This window comes from Sapajus apella, unplaced genomic scaffold (genome assembly GCF_009761245.1).
Source record: "Sapajus apella isolate SASKATOON/1434 unplaced genomic scaffold, GSC_monkey_1.0 scaffold44, whole genome shotgun sequence".
Taxonomy (NCBI): domain Eukaryota; kingdom Metazoa; phylum Chordata; class Mammalia; order Primates; family Cebidae; genus Sapajus; species Sapajus apella.
In genome coordinates, this window is record NW_022436984.1 from 447,861 (window position 1) to 475,488 (window position 27,628).

General features: G+C 49.6%; 1 protein-coding gene and 1 non-coding gene across 2 annotated transcripts; both read left to right on the forward strand.

The window, feature by feature from the left end:
• Positions 1–11,931: 11,931 nt before the first annotated feature.
• On the forward strand, positions 11,932–27,323 carry SLC35F6 (solute carrier family 35 member F6). Its single transcript, XM_032301263.1, has 6 exons — positions 11,932–12,110; positions 22,692–22,764; positions 23,463–23,634; positions 23,876–24,088; positions 24,792–24,902; positions 26,483–27,323. Exons 1-6 carry the CDS (start codon positions 12,034–12,036, stop codon positions 26,950–26,952), a joined length of 1,116 nt encoding a protein of 371 aa, XP_032157154.1. The 5' UTR covers positions 11,932–12,033; the 3' UTR covers positions 26,953–27,323.
• On the forward strand, positions 18,807–18,913 carry LOC116524326. Its single transcript, XR_004257275.1, has one exon. It is a non-coding gene; the product is annotated as a U6 spliceosomal RNA (small nuclear RNA).
• Positions 27,324–27,628: the final 305 nt, after the last annotated feature.

Below are 27,628 nucleotides of genomic sequence, written 5' to 3' on the forward strand. Positions count from 1 at the left end.
TGTGTGTGTGTGTGTGTGTGTGTGTGTGTGTGTGTGTGTGTGTGTGTAGAGATGGTGTTTCACCATGTTACCTAGGCTGGTTTGGGACTCCTGGACTCAGGTGATCCTCCTGCCTCCGCCTCCCAAATTGTTAGTATTACAGGCCACCGTGCCTGGCCAAAAATATCTTTTTCCAGTTCATTTTTTCACAGTTTGTATTACTTTAAATGTAATTTGTAGGGCCTGTGTGTTTTTTTTATTATCAGGTTTAAACTAGTTCATAAAAATTGAATCCAAGTAAATAAACACATGGAGTTGACCGGCTCACAGCCATTTGCTATTGACCTGAGCAAGTCACCTTCTTTCTGGGCCTGGGTTTTCTACTCCGAAAAGCAAGGGGTTGGATAAGAAGTTATCCCAGGGGCAACCCATGCCTGGGCTTCATGAGATCTGGGAATACCCTGAAACTATGCGAAGGAGGAAAGTGTGCTCAATCTGTCTGTGCTCAGAATTTTCTGGATGCCCAGCCCCAGACTACTGGAGTTGATCTGTGTCAGTAGGGTGTTAAATACAGGGCCAGGACCAGGCACAGTGGCTCATGCCTGTAATCCCAATATTTTGGGAGGCCGAGGCGGGTGATCACGAGGTCGGGAGATTGAGATCATCCTGGGCAACATGGTGAAGCCCCATTTCTACTAAAATACAAAAAAAAAAAAAAATTAGTCGGGCGTGGTGGTGCAGGCCTGTAGTCCCAGCTACGCGGGAAGCTGAGGCAGGGAATTGCTTGAACCCAGGTGGCGGAGGTTGCAGTGAGCTGAGATGACTCCACTGTACTCCAGTCTGGCAACAGAGCGAGACTCTCTCAAAAAAATACAGGGCCAGTTGTGGTGGCTCGTGCCTATAATCCCAGCACTTTTCGAGGCCAAAGGATGAAGATCATTTGAGCTCAGAGTTTGAGACCAGCCTGGGCAACATAGCAAGACCCTGTCTCTCTCTTTTTTTTTTTTAATTAACATATTTTTTAAAATTTTTTTTAAAAAGAGAAGGGTGTTAAATACAGGAACCTAGACTTCCCTAGGGTGAAGGCCATGTCCAAGGAGGCTGGTATCAATTTAGATATATAACTGAGTCCTCAGGAGAAACAGCACATTAGAAAGGAAAATGTACCTGAGATGCATCAATTCAATTTAGCCGCTGTCATGGCCACCGTCTCTGAGCAAGGGCACTGAGCTGGATGCCAGACCAACGGGGTGCCAGACTGAGAAATGAAATGCAGGATGCATATCTACTTTGAATTTTAGATAAATAAATGAATCATTTTTTACTCTAAGCGTAACTGTAATAGATTTGTTGCCTGACACTCCTGTCAAATCAATACACACACACGCAGGGTTGCAACAGAGAAAAAGGTTTCATACAGGGCCGACTGAATGAGAACACAGGAGGGAAACCTCAAATCTATCTCCCCAAGGAGTTGGGGGCTAGGGTTTTTGTTTATTTGTTTGTTTGTTTTTGGTGTTTGTTTGTTTTTGAGACAGGGTCTCTTTCTGTTACCCAGGCTGCAGTGCAGTGGTGCAAAAATGGCTCACTGGAGCTTGACATCCTGGGCTCAAACAATCCTCTGCCTCAGCCTCCCATACAGCTAGTATCACAGGCATGTGCCCATGCCCGGCTAAATTTTTTGATTTTTTTATAGAGACAGGGTCTTACTTTGTTGCCTTGACTGATCTTCTGGGCTCAAGCAATTCTCCCACCTTGACCTCCCAAAGTGCTAGGATTTCAGGTGTAAGCCACCTCACCTGGCCTGGGGCTAGGGTTTTTAAGGGTTTTGGAGAGGCCTGAAGTGTGGAGATCATTGATTAGGCAAAGAGTGCATGAAGTCATGGGACAAGGAGTTGAAGAAACTATTCTTTTGTCGCTTTCGTTCATCTTTGAGGGTCTTCAAACTGGCTGGCATCAGCTGTGTCACTGGAATTCAGGGATCTGAAAAACATCTTAAGCAATTCTTAAACAAAAGCCTTACGATTCTTTTCTTTTCTTTTTTGAGACAGGGTCTCACTATGTTGCCCAGGCTGGAGTGTAGTAACACAATCATGGCTCACTGCAGCCTCAACCTCCCCAGCCTCAGGTGATCCTCCCACCTTAGCCTCCCAAGTAGCTGGGACTATGGGCACAAATCCACCACACCTGGCTAATTTTTGTAGAGACAGGGATTTGCCATGTTGGCCAGGCTGGTCACTGAGTTCAAACAATCCACAGGCCTCGACCTCCCAAAGTGCTGGGATTACAGGCCCAGCCAAGCCCTATGATTCTAAGATCTATAGGAACAATGGGGATGCAAATGGTCAGTATCTAGTGCTATGTGACTTTCCGTTACAAGGAAGTGGGTAAAAGTGCAGCCTCATTAATTCTTAATTACAACTGTATTTCTGTCCAGAATGTTCGTTAACCTTGTGAGGACAGCTTCACAAGTCTGTCCTAAACACTAGGGACATATTCATACTACAAAGTGGCTCATTGCTTATCTGAAATCAAATTTAACTGGGAGTCTCTGTTTTATCTGAATCCAACTTGATCCTGCTCCTAGAGGACCAAGCTTCCAGAAGCCAATGACCACCTCAAGATTAGTGATCAGGGCTGGGCGTGGTGGCTCACACCTGTAATCCCAGCACTTTGGGAGGCCAAGGCGGGTGGATCACCTGAGGTCAGGGGTTTGAGACCAGCCTGGCCAACATGGTGAAACTGTGTCTCTACTAAAAATACAAAAGTTAGCCTGGCATGGTGGCGGGCATCTATAATCCCAGCTACTCAGGAGGCTGAGGCAGGAGAATCGCTTGAACCTGGGAGGCAGAGGTTGCAGTGAGCTGAGATTGTGCCACTGCACTCCAGCCTGGGTAACTGAGTGAGACCTTGTCTCAAAAAAAAAAAAAAAAAGATTAGTGATCAGCACTGATGGGAACGAGAGGTGGGAGAGGGGAAGTGGGTAGAGACCAAACAAGGTGATAAGAAAGGAAAGAGAGGCCAGGTGTGGTGGCTCATGCCTGTAATTCCAGCACTTTGAGAGGCCAAGGAGAGCAAATCAATTGAGATAAGGAGTTTGAGACCAGCCTGGTCAGCATGATGAAACCCTGTTTCTACTATAAATCCAAAAATTAGACAGGCTTGGTGGTGCACACCCGTAATCCCAGCTACTTGGGAGGCTGAGACAGGAGAATTGCTTGAACCCAGAAAGTGGAGGTTGCAGTGAGTTGAGATCGCACCAGTGTATTCCAGCCTGGGTGACAGAGCAAGACTCCATCTCAAAAAAAAAAAAAAAAAAAAAGGAATTTAAAAAAGAAAGAATAAAAGAGAAGGTTTGTGAATGACCTTAGGAGGACCTGCAGCTAGAAGGAACAAATGAGTTATAATCTGATCATCTCTGGTCACCATAGAAACCAGCTATAAATTCAGCCAGAATGAGCTGATGAGCTCCAATATCCACACCTCTCTGCCAGTGTAGACAGTCCACACTCCCTTCCCCCAAGACCTACTCTTGTCAGACCTGCTTCCAGGTGAGGACCTACCCCAGTCCTCTGCCTCCCAAGCCCCTTGTATCTCTTTCTAGCCACAGCTTCAGGCAGCTGCCCATCAATACCGACCCCGCTCGGAGAGACAGGCAGCAAGACACCCAGTCCTTGCCCAGGAGGAACTCACATTCCAGCCAGGGAGTAGACTACACCAGAGGGAACCTGCCCAAGGATACACAGCGAAAGCTTGTTTAAAGACAAAAACAAAAGCAGGTCTGACCTGGCTTGTCTGCCCACATCTTTCTGTCCTTTCCAGGATAAAGCAACTCTCTCTTAATCCAGATTGTAATTACACTGATGGGGAAATGTTCAGTCTCTCAGACAAGCCACACAGACTGGAAGTAAGCACTGAATACAAATGCAGGGTTTTCAGTGACTGGAAATTAGAGGCTGCTTGCAGGTAGCATGCAAATGTGTTCAAAATGTCCCCGACTTTGGGAGAAAAGGCTGGAAGCCTGGATCAAACTCATATGCAAACCTTGAGGAGTGCTTTTGAAGGCACAGCAGGCTAAGGGCTTTCTCCATACCTCCTATTAGGTGGACTCTGGTCTTACAGTAGCTGTAGTAATTCTCCCCAGGGGCTTGCACTGCACTTCCACATCTGTCCTCTCTACACAAGCTATGAATGTCATTCCCATTTTACAGATAGGAAAGTGGGGCTCAGTGACCCAAACATGGTCACTTTGCTTAAAGTGGCAAACCCAGCCAGAAGCCCTCCTCTGATTTTTCCCTAGTTAGGGACAACTTGCATAGGCGTCCTTGCATGTCTGAAGATTCTGCATTCTTAGGGATACATGAAGAAACTCCTATGTCCTCCCACCACCCCATCCACACTTGAGGATCCTGTGACAGAGGCACCCTTAACAGTAAAATTCCTTCCTTTGCTAGAAATTTGCTGAATTCATGGCTGGATGTGGTGGCTCACGCCCATAATCCCAGCACTTTGGGAGGCCGAGGCAGGCAGGTCACCTGAGGTGGGCAGTTCAAGACCAGCCTGACCAACATGGAGAAACTCGTCTCCACTAAAAATAAAAATAAATTAGTCAGGTGTGTTGGTACATGCCTGTAATCTCAGCTACTTGGAAGGCTAAGGCAGGAGAATTGCTTGAACCTGGGAGGCAGAAGTTGTGGTGGGCCAAGATTGTGTCACTACACTCCAGCCTTGGCAACAAAAGCGAAACTCTAAAAAAAAAAAAAAAGTCTAGAAAAAAAAAAAAGAAATTTGCTGAATTCCATCCCTTTCATGATCTGTAACTTTATATAAGCTGTTGTCTTTTATCAGCTTTAACAAATCAAATTGAGCAATTAGGAGACAATTGTTGTTCTGACAGCTGACCTCACTGGAGAAGGAAGGCTGGCTGAACTTTCACTTTCTAAAGACTCAGAAAAGGAAGGAGAAACCTGTCCCACCTCACCCTAGCCCTTGTCTTCATTGATTGCAGGCCACAGCCACCAACTGGCTGCTCTGGGCTGTGACCTCAGGGATACCAGGAATGCAGAAGGGTGGTGATCCAGGCTAAGTGTTAACATTTGTGCTGGTTTGCAGATATATTTTACCCAGGAAATCAGGGTTTCCAAAAATATTAGGCAAATTTTTATCCAATGTACAGATTAAGTTCTCTCCCTGAAGTCCATCAAATAATAATCTGACGTGTGAAAATAAGTAATTCAAAGTTTAAGCTGTTGGAACTTTAAAATATATTGAGCCTTAAGGGAATGTGACTGTGAGGCCTGGGTCACATGACAGGCAGCTGTAACCTAGGGACTATAACCTCTGTTTCTCTGATTAGATTAGCTTCTTTCTTTGCCTACATTGTTTTATAAAATATAAATGACTAAAGGGTGACAAGGAAGACCCCTTTGCTTCACTATTGATCTTCATTACAGATTAACTTTTTTGAGGAGGGGACAGAGTCTCACTCTGTTGCCCAGGCTGGAGTGCAGTGGCTCGATCTCAGTTCACTGAAACCTCCGCCTCCTGAGTTCAAGCAGTTCTCCGCCTCAGCCTCCGAAGTAGCTGGGATTACAGGCGCCTGCCACCATGCCTGGCTAATTTTTTTGTATTTTTACTAGACAGAGTTTCACCATCTTGGCCAGGCTGGTCTTGAATTCCTGACCTCACGATCCACCTGTGATCCCAAAGTGCTGGGATTACAGTTATGAACCACCACGCCTGGCCATTACAAATCAACTTTCTGTACAAAGACTTCATAACTATCACGTTGTCTAAGAGGGGATGTTAAATACACTCTTCTAAATTGGAAAGGAAATAAAAACAAGTTGTAAAGAAAAGAAAACAAGCTGTATAGAAAAGAAAAACTAATTGTTGTAACTCATAAACCAGCCTGTTGTAGAAAATGGTATAATCCTACTAAATGTCTTTGTTTACTGCCTATATAATCAAAACCTTAACTTTTTGTTTTTCTCCAAGACTTCCAGGATGTGAAAGACCTTAACTTTGAATTTTAAAGGGCTGGCCCCATTTCTCCGGAGTCTGTGTTTCCCAGGTAGCTACCCCCAGCTTTTCACTTTCTTTATAAACTCTTTAAAATTGAATTCTCTGCTGGGCACGGTGGCTCAAGCCTGTAATCCCAGCACTTTGGGAGGCCGAGGCGGGTGGATCACGAGGTCAAGAGATCGAGACCATCCTGGTCAACATGGTGAAACCCTGTCTCTATTAAAAATACAAAAAATTAGCTGGGCATGGTGGTGCGTGCCTGTAATCCCAGCTACTCAGGAAGCTGAGGCAGGAGAATTGCCTGAACCCAGGAGGCGGAGGTTGAGGTGAGCCGAGATCGCGCCATTGCACTCCAGCCTGGGTAACATGCGTGAAACTCCGTCTCAAAAAAAAAAAAAAAAAGTAAAAGAATAAAAGAATGGCTACTCCATAGGCACAGCAGTGACATGGGCTGCTCAACTGAGTATACTTATAGTTATTTCTTGATTATATACTAAACAAGGGGTGGATTATTCATAAATTTCCCAGGAAAGGGGCGGGGACTTCCTGGAACTGAGGGTTCCTCCCCCTTTTTGATCATAGGTCATTTTTGTTGCCCTCTTGATTTTGGTGGGTTTTGGCCAGCTTCTTTACTGCATCCTGTTTTATCAGCAAGGTCTAGCAAGGTCTTGTGACCTGTATCTCATGCCAGCCTCCTGTCTCATCCTGTAACTAAGTGTGCTTAACCTCCTGGGAATGCAGCCCAGTAGGTCTCGGTCTTATTTTACCCAGCCCCTATTCAGGCTAGAGTCACTCTGGTTCAAATGCCTCTGACCATTCCTCTCTATTTTTCTCAGAATTCCTGTCCCTTGAGGCCATGATACCTTAGCCTGGGCTCACTACTAACTGAGGGCTCTAATGTCTAATCTAGTTTTCTCCCCTAAAGCCCATTCTAGCCAGGTGGCAGAGGCCTGGAGCCTCACTGTGGGCCACACCCCAGTGTAAGGGCTCATCAGCCACCCCATGGTATCCACGTGGTTGTCCCTATCTGGGATGACCCTGCCTTCCCCACCTGGAGCAATCCTGCTCCTCCTTCAAGTCCCTACTCAGGTTCCCTCTGAATTCCAGTTCCACAGGGCTACTATGAAAACCAAGGCCAGAGAGGTCAAGCTCCAGGCACAGGCCTGACACAGACAGGGCACCTGGTCCAGGACAGCTCTGATTGTCACTGTTGTCCCCTCCTTGCCCACTCCCTTAGGTAATCCATCCCTCCCTCAACCCCTCTGCCTCTTACACATTCTCACCTTGCTGCATGGTTAATGCAGTGCTGACCCCTCTCCTCCACTGAATCTGAAATTCCTTGAGGACAGTGACCTTGTCTTGCTTCCATCTTCCTTAGGACCCCATATCTGGCTCTAGGCCTTACACTTAGTGGGCTCCACGTGTATTTGCCAATAAATTCTGTCTCCTGGATCCACAGACAGCAGTTTGACAAATGGTCAGAATATTGTGATAAATCAAAATTCATCATATGATGTGGCTGTAGGCACAGACAGAGACTGTGCTGCTAGTGACATCATGTCGGTCTGGTCTTAATAATGATCATCAGTAATGTTTACTTCAGGACGTTCCCTTGGTCTGGACACATGGGGAAAATGGTCCAGAGCCTCACCAACTAAGTCACTGTGGCCTATAGGAATGGCCTCTGATAGGGATGGGTGTCTGCCACTGTGGGCTGCCCCAGTCTGCCCCTTGGGCTGTATTTTATTCATTCTAAGTCTCACTAAACTTTTTTTTTTTTGGAGACAGAGTTTCACTTTTGTTGCCCAGGATGGAGTGCAATGGCTCGATCTTGGCTCACCACTACCTCGGCCTCCTGAGTTTTCAGCGATTCTCCTGCCTCAGCCTCCTGAGTAGCTGGGATTACAGGCATGCACCACCACGCCCGGCTAATTTTTGTATTTTTAGTACAGACGGGGTTTCTCCATGTTGGTCAGGCTGGTCTTGAATTCCTGACCTCAGATGATCCACCTGCCTCAGCTTCCCAAAGTGCCCAGTGCTGGTTTTTCTCACTGCTCATTATACGCTATTTATAATGCATTAGCATGCTAAAAGACACTCCCACCAGCGCTGCAGCTGTTTACAGATCCCATGGCAACATCTGGAAGCTAACCTATATGGTCTAAAAAGGGGAAGAACCCCCTTTCCAGAAAACTCATGAATAATCCACCCCTTCTTTGGCATATAATCAAGAAATATCCATAAAAATAGCCAACCAGCTGCCTCAGGGCTGCTCTGCCAATGGAGTAGCTATTCTTTATCCTTTACTTTCTTTTTTTTTCTTTTCCTCTTTGAGACGGAGTCTTGCTCTGTTGCCCAGGCTGGAGTGCAGTGGCGCAATCTTGACTCACTGTAACCTCCGCCTCCCAAGTTTAAGCAATTTTTCACCTCAGCCTCCCAAGTAACTGGGATTACAGGCGCGTGCCAGCATGCCTGGCTAATTTTTTGTATTTTTTAGTAGAGCTGGAGTTTCACCATCTTGGCCAGGCTGGTCTGGAACTCCTGGCCTCGTGATCCACCCGCCTCAGCCTCCCAAAGTGCTGGGATTACAGGCGTGAGCCACTGAGCCCAGCCTATCCTTTACTTTCTTAACAAACTTCTTTTTACTTTATGGGTTTCCCCCAAATTCTTTCTCATGCCAGGTCCAAGAACCCTCACTTGGGGTCTGGATCAGGATCCCTCTCTGGTAACAAAAGGGTCTTGCCTCTGGCATGACAGGGCATGGGTGCAGACGAGAGCACTGGGGAAGGTATATAGGAGCAGATTTTTTTTTTTTTTTTAGACAGGGTCTCACTTTGTCACCCAGGCTGGAGTGCAGTGGCACGATCTCATTTCATTGCAACCTTTGCCTCCAGGGCTCAAGTGATCCTCCTGCTTAGCCTCCTGAGTAGCTAGGATTATAGGTACTTGTTGTGACACTTGGCTAATTTTTGCATTTTTAGTAGAAGTTTTGCCATGTTGTCCAGGCTTGTTTGGAAATCCTGAGCTCAAGCCATCTGCCCACTTCAGCCTCCCAAAGTGCTAGGGTTACGGGTATGAACCACCACGACCTGCCAAGAGTAGGAATTTAAAAGTCAGAAACCCCTGAGGACTAAGCTTTGATTTGTTTTATCTTGCCCAAATTCCTCATCTAAGAGGTCTAGAGAGTCACGCCCTACAAACCATAAATTCTCATCAGATAGGTTTTATTCAACCCTATATATCGTGATTTACTTTCCAATCTGACTCTGGCATAATATTACTTGATAAAATAGAAAGTTTTACCCCAAAACATGTTTCTTTGCCATATCTTGAAACGGCCCTTCAAATCTGTTCTTTGTTAGGGAAATTTTGCATCTGTTAAGAATATTGTCCGTAATCCCAGCAGTTTGGGAGGCTGAGATAGGTGGATCACCTGCGGTCAGGAGTTCAAGAGCAGCCTGGCCAACACAGTGAAACCCATTTCTACTAAATATACAACAAAAAAAAAATTGCTGGGTGTGGTGGCAGGCGCCTATAATCCCAGCTATTCCGGAGGCTAAAGCAGGAAAATTGCTTGAACCTGGGAGGTGGAGGTTGCAGTGAACCGTGTTTGCATCATTGCACTCCAACCTAGGTGACAAAAGCAAAACTCCATCTCAAAAAAACAAAAAATCTCTATTAGTGTTGTATTTGACCGAGTGTAGAAAGTTATCACAAGACAAAAGTATGCCAGATTGCAGGGTCATTTATTATGCCGGCGACCACAGAGGACTCACGTCTCTCCAACCTGTGGTGGCAACAGGAGGGTGCCACGATTTTTTATACCCGAAAAACCACCTTGGGAGTGGGGGTGAGGGGCAGGGATGGGGATGAAAAGGCTTCAGACATTCCGAGGGCTAGTGGATTCTGTAAATTACCTCCTGGGCAGAGATGAGGGTGGGGGTCTCCGGACATTCCAAGGGATGGGGACTTTTGTCATTCCATTTGTTACTTAAGTGGTTTACAGAAGTCAAGATAAACATTTGTTTACACATTATCTGGTTAAGGTGGAAATCACAGACCTTAGTTACTTATTACAAGCCACAGGAGCCAGGATGGAACTAGCTTGGGCTGCTTAGTCTGGCAATTGCTGGTAAGCAAAGGCTAGCAATTCTGGCAGTTACTGATAAGAAAAGGTAAACAGCTTTACATAGTTTTGAAGAACAAACTAACAGTTCTATTTACAGAGGCCAAGGACAGTAGTTATTGTAAGGAGAATGGGGCAGCCATTTCAACTTATCTAAAAACAGTTTTGCATTTTATAAAATAGTTTTGCTCTGGTTCTGGCTCTAGGCCAGCACAATATCACATTAGCATAGATAGATCTTTTCCCCTTTCTCCCCTACCCCCTCCCTTCCTTCTGGCTTTGAGTTGTCCCACCTTTCTAAACGAAACAAATTTCTTTCTTTCTTTCTTTCTTTTTTTTAAGACGGGGTTTCACCACGTTGGTCAGGCTGGTCTTGAACTCTCGATCTCAGGTGATCCGCCCGCCTCGGCCTCCAAAGTGCTTGGATAACAGGCGTGAGCCACTACGCCCGGCCACAAATGTATTTCTTAAATGTATTTGATTGATGTCTCGTGCCTCTAAAACGTACAAAACCAAGCAAGCTGGGCCCCCACCACCTTGGGCACATGTTCTCAGGACCTCCTGAGGGCTGTGTTACAGGCCATGATCACTCATATTTGGCTCAGAATAAATCACTCCAAATACTTTAGAGTTTGACTCTTCATCAACACCCTCTTCAAACAAACCTAGGGATGGTCTTTCTGCCTGGATGCCTCTGAGCTGTCACCAGAGTCCACAAAGGAGCAGTGAGCAGGGTTTGGTGCAGGGGCCATGCAGAAGAGACAGATTTTGGGAGACTAGAGAACTTCGCAAATCCCTACCCTACTGTTCACCAGCAGGTTCTTAAGCAAATCACTCTGCTTCTCTGGATTTTTTTTTTTTTTTTTAAGGCGGGGTTTCACCGTGTTGGTCAAGCTGGTCTTGAACTCCCGACCTCACGTGATCCGCCCGCCTTGGCCTCCAAAGTGCTTGGATTACAGGCGTGAGATACCGCGCCCGGCCGGCTTCTCCGGATTTACTGTCCTCAGCTATAAAATGGTATCCTCGGCAACTGGAGCTGGATTCCTTCGCCACTTTGCTGAAAGATATGAACTATACCCAAGGTGGGCAGTGTCAGAGAGAAGCCCAGAAGTGGAAACGTCCAGCGTGGGAATCGCCTCTGTACAGGGTCCCCAGGGAACTCCTGGCAGGACCACTTCGGGGCTCCTCTCTGACACAGCCCAGCTCAACCTCTCGAAATGATTTACAAAATGCTGTAACATCCATGATGCGCCCTGATTGCACCGTCCCATCAGCCCTTTTTACAAACAGGAAGTCCCAAAGATAAAAATAAGAAATCAAGACCCGGAGCAGTGGCTCACGCCTGTAATCCCAGCACGTTTGGAGGCCGAGGTGGGCGGATCACCTGAGGTCGGGAGTTGGAGACCAATATGGCCAACATGGTGAAACCCTGTCTCTACTAAAAATACAAAAAATTCGCTGATCGTGGTGGTGGGCGCCGGTAATCCAAGCTACTCGGGAGGCTGAGGCAGGAGAATCGCTGGAACCTGGGAGGCGGAGATTGTCATGAGCCGAGATCGTGCCATTGCACTGCAGCCTGGGCAACAGCGAGACTCCGTCCCCCGACCAAAAAAAAAAAAAAAAAAAAAAAAGGCAGGAAAGGGCAGGGAAGAGAAGAAAAAAAAAAAAAATAGGAAGACCTGAGCCATTATTTGCTAGGGCCGCTGTGTGGCCACCAAAGCTCTCGGGCCAGCTCTGCAGAGAGGTGGCACCGCGGCGGCCGCGCGCTCCCCGGGGGCGGGGCGAACGGGCGGGGCGGGACCGGCGGGGTCACGTGACGCCCGGCCCGGAAGCGCTCGTGCTGGCGAACCCCGGGTATCGGGGCCCAGCACCGCTGACTGGATCGAGCCCCAGCGTCCGCCGCCATGGCCTGGACCAAGTACCAGCTGTTCCTGGCCGGGCTCATGCTCGTTACCGGCTCCATCAACACGCTCTCGGCAAAGTGAGTCTGGGCCCTGCCGGGCCTGCGGGCCCTTGGCGACCCCAGCCCTCGTTCTCCGCCTTCCTCCATCTCGGCCCTGCCTTTCTGGCTTCTGCTTGCCCACTTGCTCCGTTCGGCTCGCGCGTTTTATGGCCACCCAAGGGATGCGAGGTCCGGGGAAGTGCAGAGCCGGGCTGCGCCCGGGGCTGGGGGATCCGAACCCTGGCTTTGATTTGCTGTCACTTTCAGTCTCAGCGCCTGTTTCCTCATCTTTAAACAGGAGGGTTGGACCGCTTCCTTTCCACGGCCCTTCCAGTGCTGGCGTCCGAGCCTGAGCACCTCCCTCCACGACCTGGGAGAGGCCCCAGGACTTGTGCCCACGAGCTGCAGTAGTGGCCGTGCAGGCCGAGTGACCCAGTGAGCGTGGAGGGCTCAGGCTGCAGACAGGGAGGTGCCCCACGAACCCCGCAAGGACGAGGGGTTAGAGCTGCGCCTTGAAGCCTAGGTGGGATTTCGGAATGTGGCTGAGACTTTAAGGCAAGGAAAGTCTATGGAAAGGCCAGATCAAAGTCGATTGTAACCAGCACCAAATGCCCAGGCTAGATTTTCTCCCATAATCAGAGAAGTGCTTTTGAGCCGGTGAATGACATGTTGAAAGTGAGGTGATTCACTCCTTGGTCCACACGAAGAGTGGTTTGGTGCAGGGGAGACCACTCCAAGGCTGCTGCATAGCAGAGGAGCAGAGCTAGGAGGTGGCAGTGAGAAGGGAAAGGAAGGGAGAGTCCAGGTGCCAAATGGTCACAGGCCTGACCCACATGAGCAAGAAACAAGGTTTCTGCCTGGGAGAAGAGAAGTGCCATTAACTCCGAGAGAGAGGGCAAGTGGGCAGTCCGGTTCTGATGTAGGGGGTGAGATGGGGGGATAGTTCCCAGGAGATGAGGGACTGAGGACCCAGGCTGGTCATGAGACTGAAGGACAGGGCATAGCCTCTGTTGTGGACAGGATGGCAGCTCTTTGCCTCTCTCTGTCTCCGTCTCAGGGCAGGGCCTTCCTGCCCCTTCCTTTCACCATAAGAGCTGTAGTGCCCAGTGGCCTTTGTCTGAAATGATAGCAAGTTACATGGAGAACAGTGGACAGTGACCCTCTCCAAGTCAGACTTCATGTCCACCTGGGCCCTGTCAGGCTCCAGAGCGAGGTGGGGTTGGTGTGGTGTGGAAGAGCTCTCATCAGGAGCTTTTCCACTCTGAAGGTGGTGTTCCTGGTCCCCTGAGTTTTCTATCTGGCTTCATACTTTGAGAAACTATGAGCCTTTTAAGGAGAAATAGCCATTTCTTATTCATTTTTGAGGCATTTATACCTAGCATATTCCATCAGTGGTACAAAAAGGACCTCCTCAGGCATGTATATGGTACCTACAGTGTGTGAGAGAAGGGGACAGAAGTGACCAAGAGGCGGTCCCTGCCTTTGAGATGCTTGGAATCTCAGGTGGAGACAGATGTGTATACACCTGGCAGTCACAGTGTTCTCCCTTTCCCAAATGGGCGAAGTCAGTGGAGCCCTGGGTGGGGCCCACCTGATCCTCTGGTTCACCTCTGGCCAGATGTGCCTTGTGGAGAACTGCTGGCTTCCCAGGCTCTGCATCCTCCTGGGGGAATCAGGTGGGGTGGGGGGGGGTCACTCCTCATACTGAGTCCTTAGCTGTTCAGAGGCCTCAGCCTGAGGGATCCCATCTCAGGATCTGAACACAGCAATGCAAGTCTTCTGTTCTGTCCTGCCAGCCAAGGCCTCAGTCAAGGGCTTACAGAGTGGCTATAAGTCTTCCAGGGCTGCTGTCCCCAAGGAGAATCCGGATTGCCAGTTACTGCTGGGGTAAACTGTGCTGACTCACCTCCTTCCTTAAAAAGCTCCAAACCAGTCAGGTAGGAAGTTTAGAGGTCCTCAATCCCAGAAGGCGTAGCCCTTACAGGCAGCCCGAGAGTCAGGAAAGAGGCTCCCAGGTGACAGACCCAACTTTCAGTCCTGTCCCCTGCCTGACAGCCGGTGTGGGGCCTCTCAGGATCCTCCAGCCCCAGACGGGACCCCAAATTGGACTCTAAACAGTATTCTAAGGTCAAATCTTGAGAAGGATACTCTTAGGGAGAAAGGACATGTGGGAGCAGCTGCGTACACCCTGATGTGAAGCATAGATTTGAAATCACATTTCTGGCCAGGTGTGGTGGCTTACACCTATAATCCCAACACTTTGGGAGGCTGAGGGGGGCAGATCACTTGAGGTCAGGAGTTTGAGACCAGCCTGACCAGTATGGTAAAACCCTATCTCTACTAAAAATACAAAAATTAGCTGGGCATGGTAGGGTGTGCCTGTAGTCCCAGCTACTCAGGAAACTGAGACAGGAGAATTGGCTTGAACCTAGGAGGCAGAGGTTGCAATGAGCCGAGATCGCACCACTGCACTCCAGCCCTGCAGGCACAGACAGACACGCATGTGCTGACAATCAGCAGAACCAGCTCAGTTCATGCACAAAGAGCACCTCACATGCCCCAGGCCTCGCTCTGTCCTTTCATGTGTGAACTCAGGGAAATATCATAACTGTCCTATCAGGCAGAGGATAGGGGCTGATATCCCTGTATAAAGAAACTTAGGTAGGGAATGATTAAATTCCTTGCCCAAGTTCAACTCGGCTTCTAAGTGGCAGAGTTAAACCAGCGTGGTCTGGCTCTAGCATCCATGCTCTTAACCACCACTGGAGGGTGTGGCTGGGGACTTCTCCAGTAATTCTCAGGGCATTTAGAGTTGTTAAAAGTATAGAAACCATCCAGCCTAATCCCCACAATTTACAGAAGAGGCCCCAGGAGAAGTTTCTTTCTGTGACTCAACTGGTTGGTATCTGAATGGGGGCCTCTTTTATGGCTGTGATAACCCAAAGTTCCTCCTTCCTGGGGGTTTCCTCTCACAGCTCCTGATGCCAGGACAGACAAGCCTGTGCTTGTGGTAGCATCTGCCCTCCCAGCCTTTGATGTGTCTTCCCTCCAGGACTGGGCAGGAAACCTCTCAGCCAGCCAAGAGACCCTGCTGTCACCTCCCTGCTTGTCCTCCTGCTGGAGCCCAGACCACTCAAGTTTGACACTGACAGCCTGTGGTTGCCTCTGGCAGTTTCTTGGCCTGTGACAAGAGCATGATGTTTCCCTTCCCAGGTTCTTGGGAGGACAAAAGGCAGTGGATGAGGAAGCACGTGTGAGCACGTGCTGCCTGCTGTGCTGGGGCCGCAGGTCAGCTCTCCTCTCTGCCCGCTCAGCAGGCTTTGGGAGACTGCCACCAGCTATGCTGGCCCTGTGGCCCCATCCCTGGGTCCTGGCAGGGGGACCCTCCCTGTGAAGTAGCTTCTTCTTTCCCTGGCTGTTTTCCTCAAAAACTCACCAGCACCCTCTGTCCATCATCTCCTTTAGCCCAAGCCATTTCTGTCTGCCTGAGCCAGTGCCCATCTGCAGGTGCTCATTTCAGAGCCCAAGTCTCCTGAATCCAGCTGAGGTTCTGCATCTGAAGAGCTGGAGTCAGCTGGGCACTGTGGCTCCTGCCTGTAATCCCAGCACTTTGGGAGGCCGAGGCATGAAGATCACTTGAGCCCAGAGGTTCAAGATCAGCCTAGTCGACATAGGGAGAACTTGTTCTTTACAAAAAATAATAAATAAATAAAAAGAGCCAGAGTCAAGTAGATGCCCACTAAGCAAGGCTCAGCTCCCCTCCTAAGTTCTGCAAGCTATAGGACCCTCCCACCCAGCCAGGGATATCGGCCTGACTTCCCTTCATGCCCAGGTCAGGGACCCTGCCAGGAAAGTGGGAGGAAGCCTGGAAACCACTAGGCCTCTAGTAGAGAAGAGGTGTTCGCTCTTCTTCTGTGTCCTTTCTGTGCTAGCTCCAAAGTTTGCCCTCCACCACCCTTGGATTCCATAAACTGGCATGGGATAATTCCTTCAAAGGGATTGTTGGGCCAGCTTGACGAAGCCATAAATCAGGAGGACAGTGTGTAGTAGAGTGGAAAATGCATGAGGCTTGGGAGCTGGGGAATAGGTGAGCCACTGGACCTCTCTGAGCCTCAGTTTCCTCATCTGTAAAATGGACTTGATGATCCTTGCTCTACCTTCTTTCCAGACACTGAAGATCTACTAAGGAAGATTTTATTTTCTATTTTTTTTGAGACGGAGTTTCACTCTTGTTTCCAGCTGGAGTGCAATGGCGCAATCTCAGCTCACCACAACCTCCGCCTCCTGGGTTCAAGTGATTCTCCTGCCTCAGCCTCCTGAGTAGCTGGGATTACAGGCATGTACCACCAGCTAATTTTGTATTTTTAGTAGAGACGGGGTTTCTCCATGTTTGTCAGGCTGGTCTTGAACTCCTGACCTCAGGTAATCCACCTGCCTCAGCCTCCCAAAGTGCTGGGATTTTTTTTTTTTTTTTTGGAGACAGGGTTTCTCTCTGTTGCCCAGGCTGGAGTACAGTGGTATGATCTTGGCTCACTGCAGCCTTGAGCCGTCCTCCCACCTCAGCTTCCCAAGTAGATCAGACCACAGACACCGCCACCATGCCCATTTAATTTTTGTATTTTTTGTATAGACAATGTCTTGCCATGTTTCCCAGGCTGGTGGGCTCAAGCACTCCACCTGCCTTGGCCTCCCAAAGTGTTGAGATTACAGGCATGCGCCACCACACCCAGCATGAGGAAGGCTTTCTAGTCCATAGAGATGAGAGGGCTCACCATTGTCACCTCAGAAGCCAGGGCTACCTGCTTTGGCACCCCAGAGAGTAGAGAAGCTTTGGCCCTTCTGTAGGTCCCCGGCAGGAGAAAGAAGGGGACTCACTGGGCTTGAGAAGCTAGGGACACAAGAGGAAGTGGCAGAGATTCTGTGGGAATGGCCACAGCTAATCTGCCCGAGCCAGCCCCATTGCCACTTCCTCAGTCCGTGTTCGCCACCCCCGCTCACATGGACTTGCACACTTCCCAGAATGCTGAGCTTTGAGTTTGGGCCTGGCCATGCTAGGGAGTGATTCACCACCCAGCACAGGGAGCCCACTCCCCAGCCTGCCTGCCCGCCAAGGCGCAGGGAACTCTGAAACGAGCGGCCTCAGCTTTTCCCCACTAGGGCCCCATGGGCCTCCTGCTCTGGAGGCCATTTCCCCAGAATGCAGTGTTTGTGGAGAAGACAGGCTCATCTGCTGGGCTGCCCCTCTCCTCCCACCAGCCAGGGGAGGGAACTCAGAGGAGAGCTTCAGAGCATCAGGAAAGGGGCGCATGACTGCCCGCTGAGCTTCTGGGTACTGGCCCTGTCTGGACACCTGAGGAGCTGTGGGCCCCTCGAGCCCTCTCTGGCCCTGGGTTCCTGTCTGTTAAATAAGGAGTTTCATTGAGCTGATGGTTGAGTTTCTTCTGTTTCAGCATTGTGACTCTGTAAACTGTAGGGACAATAGCCTGAGGCCCCTCCAGCTACCTCTGCCTCAGCCAACAGGACAGGTTCCAGATGTTTTTCCAGAAGCTTTCAGGCTGAAGTGCACCTGGGGCCATGCTGAGCGCTACAAGGGGGAGATGGCTTCTGCTCAGTGAAGGGAAAGGGGAGGGAGCAGAAAATGCATTTTGCTGAATACCTGCCATGTGCCGGGTCATGTATATATCCTTGTATCATGTATTACTTCTGACAGTTTGTCAGTGTTGGTATGATTATTCCTATAACTTGTCCAGCCTTTGGTATTCAAAACCCTGGGTTTTCTCTGTATTCTGCCTTTTCTGAGTGTAAATTCAAGCACGGTTTGGACCCTGGATCTGCCTCAAGCCTCAAAGTCTTCATCTAAAATGAGGATCCTTGTTATAAGGCTTAACGGGACAGCCCCCATAAAGTGCCCAATGAATTATGCATCTAAGGAACCAGGGGCCAGGTACAGTGGCTCACACCTGTAATCCCAACACTTTAGGAGGCTGAGGCAGGCAGATCTCTTGAGGCGAGGAGTTTGAAACCAGCCTGGGCAACATAACGAGGCAATACAAAAATAAGGCAGGCATGGTGGCCCATGCCTGTAGTCCCAGCTCTCAAGAGTTCGAGGTGGATCACCTGAGCCTTGGGAGGCTGAGGCTGTAGTGAGCTGTGATCGTGCCACTGCACTCCAGCCTGGGCAACAGAGTAATACCCTGTCTCAAAAAAAAAAAAAAAGATGTTGGCTGCACGCAGTGCCTCATGTCTGTAATCCCAGCACTTTGGGAGACCAATGTGGTTGGTCAGGAGTTCGAGACCAGCCTGGCCAACTTGGTGAAACTCCATCTCTACAAAAAATATAAAAATTAGCTGGGCATGGTGGTGGGTGCCCGTAATCCCAGCTACTTAGGAGGCTAAGGCAGGAGAATCACTTGAACCTGGAAGGTGGAGGTTGCAGTGAGCTGAAATTGCACTGTTACACTCCAGCCTCAGTGACAGTGCGAGGTTCCGTTTCAGAAACAAACAAGAACAAAAACAAAAATTAAACGTTCCAAAACCTAAAATGCAATAAAACAAATAAATGGGGAAAAAAAAAATCACTAAGAAAAAGAAAAATGAATCCCAAAAAAAAAAAAAGAAAAGAGCAAGTTTGGAAATTTAAAAAATAGGATTTAAACTTTATATGAATAATACAAAAGAGAAAGAAATCTTTAAAACTTCAAATAAAGAATATATAAGAAAAAAAATTAAACTTTGGTGCTCGCTTCAGCAGCACATATACTAAAATTGGAACAATACAGAGAAGATTAGCATGGCCCCTGCGCAAGGATGACACGCAAATTCGTGAAGCGTTCCATTTTTTTTCAAATTAAAAAAAAAAATCAAACGTTGCAAAGCACAGACAGCAAAGTGCTTCCCACCTTAGGCGTCATTGCTGTCATCCCCAGGTAAACTGGGGCTGGATTTTGGCTCTAGCCTGTGAGGCTGGGGTCCTTCTGATTCTGCACAATGAGCCGAAGCCCATCTCCAATTCAGGATGAGAAGCCTGGCTTTCTGCCTCAAGGTACCTGCAGTCCTGAGCGTCTCAGGCTGGGCAGGGCAGCCCATGCTGCCGACATCCAATCCCTTGGACTGTCAGCCTAGCCCAGGCTGTCAGATACAAAGAGATTCCATTTCCCCAGCTGGGAGCGCTGCCAGCCAGGCCTGTTTAGGCAGACCTACTCATGGAGAAAGCGAAGACAAGCCTTGTGGGAGGTGGGGAGCACAGCACCAGCCCTACAGCCAGCTCCCCAAGAAGCACCCCAACCTTGGGGAAGGACAGACCCCAAGGGGTTTCCCCTATGGACCAGCTTGTTCTATCAGCACAGAGACCTCAGACTCAGGTGGGAAGTAGGACTCATGGAAACACGGCCTCCACACTGCAGTACCTGGCCTGTTTGCTGGGAGGGATCTGGAAGTCTCATTCATTCAACAAAAAGTGTTGAGCTTCTGTAGAGTAACGTGCCAGGAGCAAGGGATTGAGAGATGTGGAAGCAGCTGGGTGCTGAGCTCTCTCAGATGACAGTGAATGGGGAACCAGAATGTGCTGTGTGTGTGAGTTGTCATTACTATAAGTGACTCAGGCATTAGCGCAGCATGAGTTCTGGGTGGTGACCCCACTGCCAGATCAGGGAGGACTTTTTAAGCCTACCAGTCTGTGATCTGGGCGTGGTACCAGAATGAGGAAGCAGCTTCCAGACCTGCCTCCTGCAGAAAAAAATAATAATAATAAAATAAATAATAATAATAATAATAATGATCCTTGCCTGCGGCTTCTGGTCAACCTTCATGTACTTGGCACTAGCTCCCTCGTCCCTCCTAGAGGAGCCTTGGCTCATGGCCTGGGGATTTCCCGTCTCTCTGACTTCACTTGCTCTGGGCAGTTGGCTCTGTGCTCTTGGTAAGGCTTGACCTCTTCCGTCTTCCTTGCTTTGCCTGTGTTTCACTCAGTTGCCTCACGCAGGCCTTCTCAAGGAGCTCTTTCTGCAAAAGCAAAACTGGATTCAAGAGCAGCCTTGCTGGGGTGAGCCATACAATCGGTTTGTGGCCCTTACCCACGTTCCATGTCCTGTCCTGGCCAGGGCCCAAGAGCCAGCAGCAAGTCAGGCAGAAATTAGGTACCATGGGTGCAGTGGCTCATGCCTATAATCTCAGCAACTCAGGAGGCTGAGGTGGGAGGATTGCTGGAGCCCAGGAGTTCAAGACCAACCTGGCTGGCATAGCAAGACCCTATCTCTAAAAAAAAAAAAAAAAAAGAGAAGAAAATGAGACTCCAACCCATGAGGTCAGGTGTTTTCCTGACCTGGGGTGGAGACTTCTCCTGCTCCCAGACTCCCTGTTCCATAGCAGGGCTTTCTTTCCCCCGTTGAGACTGGGACTGGTTATAGCCTGGTCCCCAAGCCATGCCAGGCTCCAGGTTTCTCTCTGCCTTCTACCCGGTTCTGTCCAAACTTCTCCCTTCAACTCTCCTTTGTTCCTGCTCTTCCCAAAAACGACAAGCACTCTTAACTACCCCTCTTTCTCCACATCTCCAGGAGCAGGTGGGGTCTTTCACTATGGAATAGATTTGCCTTAGCCCTATTTTCTTCCCCAAACTCAGGCATAGAGAAGCCAAAGCTGGACAGGGTCTTTGTCAAACCTAGACTCTAACTGAAGCACAACCAGTGGTGCATGCTCTGGGCTCTGCGGGGGAGGTGCAGGAACCAGAGAACTCCCCCACCCTTTGGGAGCTGAGGCTCACTACAGAGATGAGCCAGTGGTAGTGCAAGGCTGTGCACTGCAATGTGACTGCCCTAGAAAGGCATTTCAAGGAAAGACATTTAATAAAAAGAAGTCCTAAGTCTTGCACTTTAGAGACATCCACTGCCTACATAGGGCATGCTGCAGTGAGAGCAGGTCGGCAGCCCACAGGAAACGGCTCTGGGTCTGTGTTGACTTGAGTCAGCACGTGATGTGACTGATGCATTTGGAGCTGTGTCAGTGAGCCCAGGGTGTCAACATGAGGGAGGGGCCATGCCTTGCCAGCCTCCGTCTGGGCCAGATCACATGCTGTTGGCTCTGGGCCTGGGTCCACCAGGGTACTTCCAGAAGTCAGTGGCCAGGGGTGAAAGGTTAAGGGAGGCTGGAGCTGTTTAGCCAGGAGATGAGAAGATTCAGAAGAAGGTCAAAAAGGCCCCAAGTACCTAAGGGCTTTCAAATGAAAGATTAGACAAGACTCCACAGAACTAACCAAGCCCAGCAAAGATGAAATTCAAGAGAAGGAATTTTCTTTTTTATTTTTTTTTTTTTTTTTTGAGACGGAGTTTCGCTCTTGTTACCCAGGCTGGAGTGCAATGGCGCGATCTCGGCTCACCGCAACCTCCTGGGTTCAGGCAATTCTCCTGCCTCAGCCTCCCGAGTAGCTGGGATTACAGGCACGCACCACCATGCCCAGCTAATGTTTTGTATTTTTAGTAGAGACGGGGTTTCACCATGTTGACCAGGATGGTCTCGATCTCTTGACCTCGTGATCCACCCGCCTCGGCCTCCCAAAGTGCTGGGATTACAGGCTTGAGCCACCGCGCCCGGCCTGAGAAGGAATTTTCATGGACAGATGGCAGACAGTTCAGAGTGATTGGTGGTTAAGCTGCCCAAAGCTCTATGCCACAAAGGATTCTGGGCTCATTGGAGAAGTAAGTCATAATCAGTTATCACCATCTGCCAGGTGCTGACTGGGAAGTCACGCCATGAGTATGATGTCTTTGCCACCTGCTTGAAAGTCAGCATTAGAAAGATCTTCCAAACAATTCAGGTGCTTTGAAGGTAAGCAGGTGGTCTGTATTAGGTGGTCATTTCCCATTGCCCAGGTAGTCCTGTAGACCAGAACTTCTTGATATTTTTCATGCCATGGGACCCTTTGATAGTCTGGCATAGCCTATGGACCTCTTCTTACGGTAATGTTTTAAAACGTGTAAATAAAAAGACCAAGGATTACAAAAGAAGTAATTAAATGGAAATACAGTTACCAAACACTTAAAAAAGCAAATTTGTTTTATAGTGATATATATAGATATGCTTTTTTTTAAAGATGAGATCTTGCTCTGTAACCCAGGCTGGAGTGCAGTGGTATAATCTTGGCTCACTGCAGACTCCGCCTCACGCCTGGCTAATTTTTGTATTTTTAATAGAGATAGGGTTTCACCATGTTGGCCAAGCTAGTCTCAAACTCCTGACCTCAAGTGATCCACCCACCTCAGCCTCCCAAAGTGCTGGGATTACAGGCATAAGCCACTGCGCCCAGGTATATAGATTTGCTTTCTACCACATTAAGTTATAAGTGGGTCTGACTACTGTAATTTTCATGAGTGATGAGTGTAAATGATACCTCACAATATATACAGTGACTATAATGACATGAGGGTATCTATGATTTCTGTGCATTACAGAGGCACAGACACAGTAACTTGAGGAAATGCCAAGTTAAGACTCCTTGATGTGGAGACTGGCCCCTTTGAGAGGGAGTCCCACTCTGGGGCTGAGTCACCCTATTAAGAGGTGTGAGCCTCTTCACTAGCACCAGGGCAGGATGCTGCCAGGGTCTGACCTTCCTTGTCTCTCCTACAGATGGGCAGACAACTTCATGGCCGAGGGCTGCGGAGGGAGCAAAGAGCACAGCTTCCAGCATCCCTTCCTCCAGGTATCTAGCCCTGTCCACCCTACCTCCTGTTTCCCGGGCCTCAGACCAGGCACCCCCACCATGAGGCCAGGCTGTTTCCTGATCTAGGAGCAGAGCCTTCTTCTGCTCCCAGAAAAGCCATCCGCTTCTCTCTCTCCCTTCCCAAAGCAGAATCCAAGGTTTAGAAGAGGGCAAAGAACACCATCCTCTGTGAAAGTCCTGGCAAGTGGTCATGTCCTCACCACATCCAAGTCAGGATACGTGGAAAACATCAACCCTAGTGACTAAAGTCAGCTCTCTATCCACTGAGAGCCCAGACCGCAGTCGGAACAGGGCAGACACCATAAATGGAAGACACTATTTGTTGAACTGAGAATCAGGAGACTCAAATGTCAGCTCCAGCTCTACCAGCAACTTGCTTGGTGGCCTTACATAAGTCTTTGAGCCTCTGTTGGGTTTCTCCACCTGCAATTTGGCCTAGACAAGTTGTTTTCAGAAAGGGCTCTGCACAGCCTTATGGTTCGTCAGGATGTATGGGGTCTTAGGGGTGGACCTAGGAGGCAGTCTCTGGCCTCCACGGCAGCTCTGCATTTGTCTATTGTACATGTTGGGGTTTGGGTAAGCTCTTGTTTGACAAAAGTTTGCATTTAAAAAAATAGTCAAAGATGATCCCCAAGGTCCCTTCCAGCTCTGAAGTCCTCGGGTTTTCATCCCCGCAGGCAGTGGGCATGTTCCTGGGGGAATTCTCCTGCCTGGCTGCCTTCTACCTCCTCCGGTGCAGAGCCGCAGGGCAATCAGACTCCAGCGTGGACCCCCAGCAGCCCTTCAACCCCCTTCTTTTCCTGCCCCCAGCACTCTGTGACATGACAGGGACCAGCCTCATGTATGTGGGTGAGTAACCAGGCCAGGCTGAGAAGGGCTCGGGAGGCTGTGGCTGAAGGGGCATGAAACAGCCCATCCCACCCGCCTCCACTCATCCCGCCATTCGCCCAGACTTCACGTGCACAGGATCACAGGCAAGACTGCTCGAGCACTTAGTAGTAGCTCAGCATGCTTCCATCCCCGAAAACTCCTTAGTGACAGGTGGCCTTTGCCTTCAGAAGCTAACTGTCATTCGTTTCTCCTCTTCTAGCTCTGAACATGACCAGTGCCTCCAGCTTCCAGATGCTGCGGGGTGCGGTGATCATATTCACTGGCCTATTTTCGGTGGCCTTCCTGGGCCGGAGGCTGGTGATGAGCCAGTGGCTGGGCATCCTAGCCACCATCGCAGGGCTGGTGGTTGTGGGCCTGGCTGACCTCCTGAGCAAGCATGACAATCAGCACAAGCTCAGCGAAGTGATCACAGGTATGGCCAGGGGCAGGGATGTGGGGCTGCCCTATCCTGCCCAGTCCTCCTTGGGAGCCCAGCACAGACTCATATAGGCTCTGCCGTATGCCATATGCCAAGCCCTGGGTGAGGTGGGTAGCCCTGGAGGTGATGGATAGAATGTAAGGAAGACTGCAGAGGGATGTGGCTGCACCAAGGAAGAGTGACAGGCCAGGGAGGGCAAGAGGCTGGCTTGTCCTTTGATACAGATGCAGACATACAAACTACTGGATTTGGGAGTGGAAAGGAATGGGCGCTTATTGAGCACTTACCAAGTTCCCAGCCTGGTACTGAGCAATGTGTGTTCATCATCACAGTGAACCCCACAGGCCCCGAAGGGATGCATCACAGCCCATTTTACAATGAGGTGACCGTCCTGGGTCACTAAGGGGTCAGGATCAACCAAGAAATGTCTTAAAGCCTGCTGCTTTTTGAAAGACCTGCATCTCACCCTGTGGGGCAGCTCTCAGACACAGGCAGGCCTTTGGGGCCTCAGCCCAGCACTGTTGACCTGCCCCTCATGGGCCAGGGGATCAGGGACAGGCAGTGTTGACTCTGCCTGTAAACTATAGGGGGCCCTGCAGAGGTCAGGGGCTGGCATGGTGTGTCCCTGTGGCCATGCTTTCCTGGCCCCCAGCCCCAGTGCAGCCCTGGTCTCATCTGGGTCCCTCCTTCCCTGCAGGGGACCTGTTGATCATCATGGCCCAGATCATCGTCGCCATCCAGATGGTGCTAGAGGAGAAGTTCGTCTACAAACACAACGTGCACCCACTGCGAGCAGTTGGCACTGAGGGTGTGTGTGGGAACAGGGACCTGGAAGGAGTGGGGTGGAAGGGAACATGGGAAGCGGAGCACAGGACAAGGTGCCAGGGTTCACTGGGCGGGGGGCGCGGGGGGCAGTGAACTTCGTGCCCCCAACTTGCCTTCCAGATGTGTTTTGACAAATCTTCTGACACCTGCTGTGCCAGGAGCTAGAGGAGACCAAGGACAGAGATGAATGAAATGCAAGACCTTCAGAGGAGGTGACCAGCAGGAAGAAAGAGCAGTCAGTGAATTCAAGCTCGGACCACTTGTGCTTAACTGATGTCTCATTGACCATGGCTGTCTGAGTCTCTCAAGGCAGGCAGGATGGCATTTGAGCTGCACATTTCAACAGGCAGTAGTAGGAGCAGGGAAGTCCAAATGGAGCAAAGGCACGGGGGGCTACACATGAATTTGAAAATCAGTAAGGAATAATTTCAGTGCAGCTGGGAATGGTAGCTTATGCCTGTAATCCCAGCACTTTGGGAGGCAGAGACAGGTGGATCACTTGAGGTCAGGAGTTTGAAACCAGCCTGGCCAACATGGTAAAACCCCATCTTTACTAAAAATACAAAAATTAGCTGGGCGTGGTGGTGGATGCCTGTAGTCCCAGCTACTCAGGAGGCTGAGACAGGAGAATCTCTTAAACCTGGGGGAGCGGAGGCTGCAGTGAGCTGAGATCGCGCCACTGCACTCTAGCCTGCACAACAGAGCAAGACTCTGTCTCAAAAAATAATAATTTGACTGCAATATAGGTTTAATGTTGAGGAAATAATGAGGAATTAAGTAGGTTGGGGTCATGTCATTAGAGAACCTTACCATCAGGCAAGTAGATTTAGGCTTTAAATGACAGGCAGGGAGGAATCACTGAAAGTTTTTGAGCAGGGAAGTAACTATCAAAATGATGAGATGAGCAAGACAGAGCTGTGCTTTCAAAGAGTGGCCTGGGGGCTAGTACCTGTTGGGGAGCAGCTCTTGTCTGGCCCCCAGTGAGCTGAGGAGCTTAGGCAGAATGTGAATCAGCTACGTCACCGAGCATGCAGTCTGTTACCGCTCATTTCTATTTTCAAGCCAGACCTTCATGAATGAAGCAATGCATGGACTTACCTTCTGGTGCAAGCTCCTTGTCAGAGACCAGTAACACACTGAACTAGAAAGCTGTGTTTTCCCAAACTTGTGAAAATAATGTAGTCAGTTGCAGCTGGCAGTTCTTTTTTTAAATGAATAGAATTTTAAAATATCAGAGCATTGTATACTGTAAGGGTAGTTATGTTTTCATGAGCGTGTGTGTGTGTCCATGAACCTGTGTTCACATGAACACATGTACTGGGTCACAAAATAAAATGTATTTCTTACTCTTGATCCAGTCAATAAAACCCTAAGTGAAAGTGGAGAAGGGACAACTGGAACCCATCTAATAGGCCACAAGCTCCTGATGAGAGGCTGAGGGACGTGAAAGGAGGGAGCCGGCATAAGGACCACTGGGAGGGGGAGACCAAGATCAAAGGAGGCTGAGCTGGTGGGCAATACTTGGGGGAGAGGGAGAATGTAACTGTTTCCTCTACTCCCCAGGCCTCTTTGGCTTCGTGATCCTCTCCCTGCTGCTGGTGCCCATGTACTACATCCCCGCCGGCTCCTTCAGCGGGAACCCTCGTGGGACGCTGGAGGATGCGCTGGACGCCTTCTGCCAGGTGGGCCGGCAGCCGCTCATTGCCATGGCACTGCTGGGCAATATCAGCAGCATCGCCTTCTTCAACTTCGCAGGCATCAGCGTCACCAAGGAACTGAGCGCCACCACCCGCATGGTGCTGGACAGCTTGCGCACTGTTGTCATCTGGGCACTGAGCCTGGCACTGGGCTGGGAGGCCTTCCATGCACTGCAGATCCTTGGCTTCCTCATACTCCTTATGGGCACCGCCCTCTACAACGGGTTGCACCGCCCACTGCTGGGCCGCCTGTCTAGGGGCCGGCCCCCGGCAGAGGAAAGCGAACAGGAGAGACTGCTGGGTGGCACCCGGACTCCTATCAATGATACCAGCTGAGCTTCCCTAGAGGCTTCTGCTGCCACCTGGGTGTTCCTTCACCCTGAGACTGAGGCCACACAGGCTGGTGGACCCCCAGTGCCCTGTCCCCAAGGCCTTGCCCTATCCCCTCCCTACAGAACAACACCCAATCCTCTTTTTCTCACCACCACCTGCAAGGTGGTGTTACCCTGCCCCCACAGGCCTGGGTGCAGTGACAGACCCCAGCCCTGGGCCCCCTTCTACAGCATTAGAGCTAAATCATGAAGTTGAATTGTAGGAATTTACAACCCTAGTATATCTGAATCATAAACTAGACTGCCATAATTATCTAGTTTATGAGTCATAAGCTAGATTTGATTCTCTAAAGAAGAAAAGTCAGTGAGCAAATTTAAACCAGAACTAAGCATTATGTTTTTTTTTTCTTTTTTTTCTGCTTTGAGACGGAGTTTCGCTCTTGTTGCCCAGACTGGAGTGCAATGGCACGATCTCGGCTCACTGCAACCTCCGCCTCCTGGGTTCAAGCAATTCTCCTGCCTCAGCCTCCCCAGTAGCTGGGATTACAGGCATGCACCATCGTGCCCAGCTAATTTTTTGTATTTTTAGTAGAGACGGGGTTTCACCATGTTGACCAGGATGGTCTCGATCTCTTGACCTCGTGATCCACCCGCCTCGGCCTCCCAGCACTTTGGGAGGC

Excerpts from the sequence above, each read along its gene's own strand:
- SLC35F6 (XM_032301263.1), top strand. The coding sequence starts at position 12,034 with ATGGCCTGGACCAAGTACCAGCTGTTCCTGGCCGGGCTCATGCTCGTT. Across the intron at positions 22,765-23,462 it reads TCCAGCATCCCTTCCTCCAG|GCAGTGGGCATGTTCCTGGG; the intron begins GTATCTAGCCCT and ends TCATCCCCGCAG. Across the intron at positions 23,635-23,875 it reads GACCAGCCTCATGTATGTGG|CTCTGAACATGACCAGTGCC; the intron begins GTGAGTAACCAG and ends CTCCTCTTCTAG.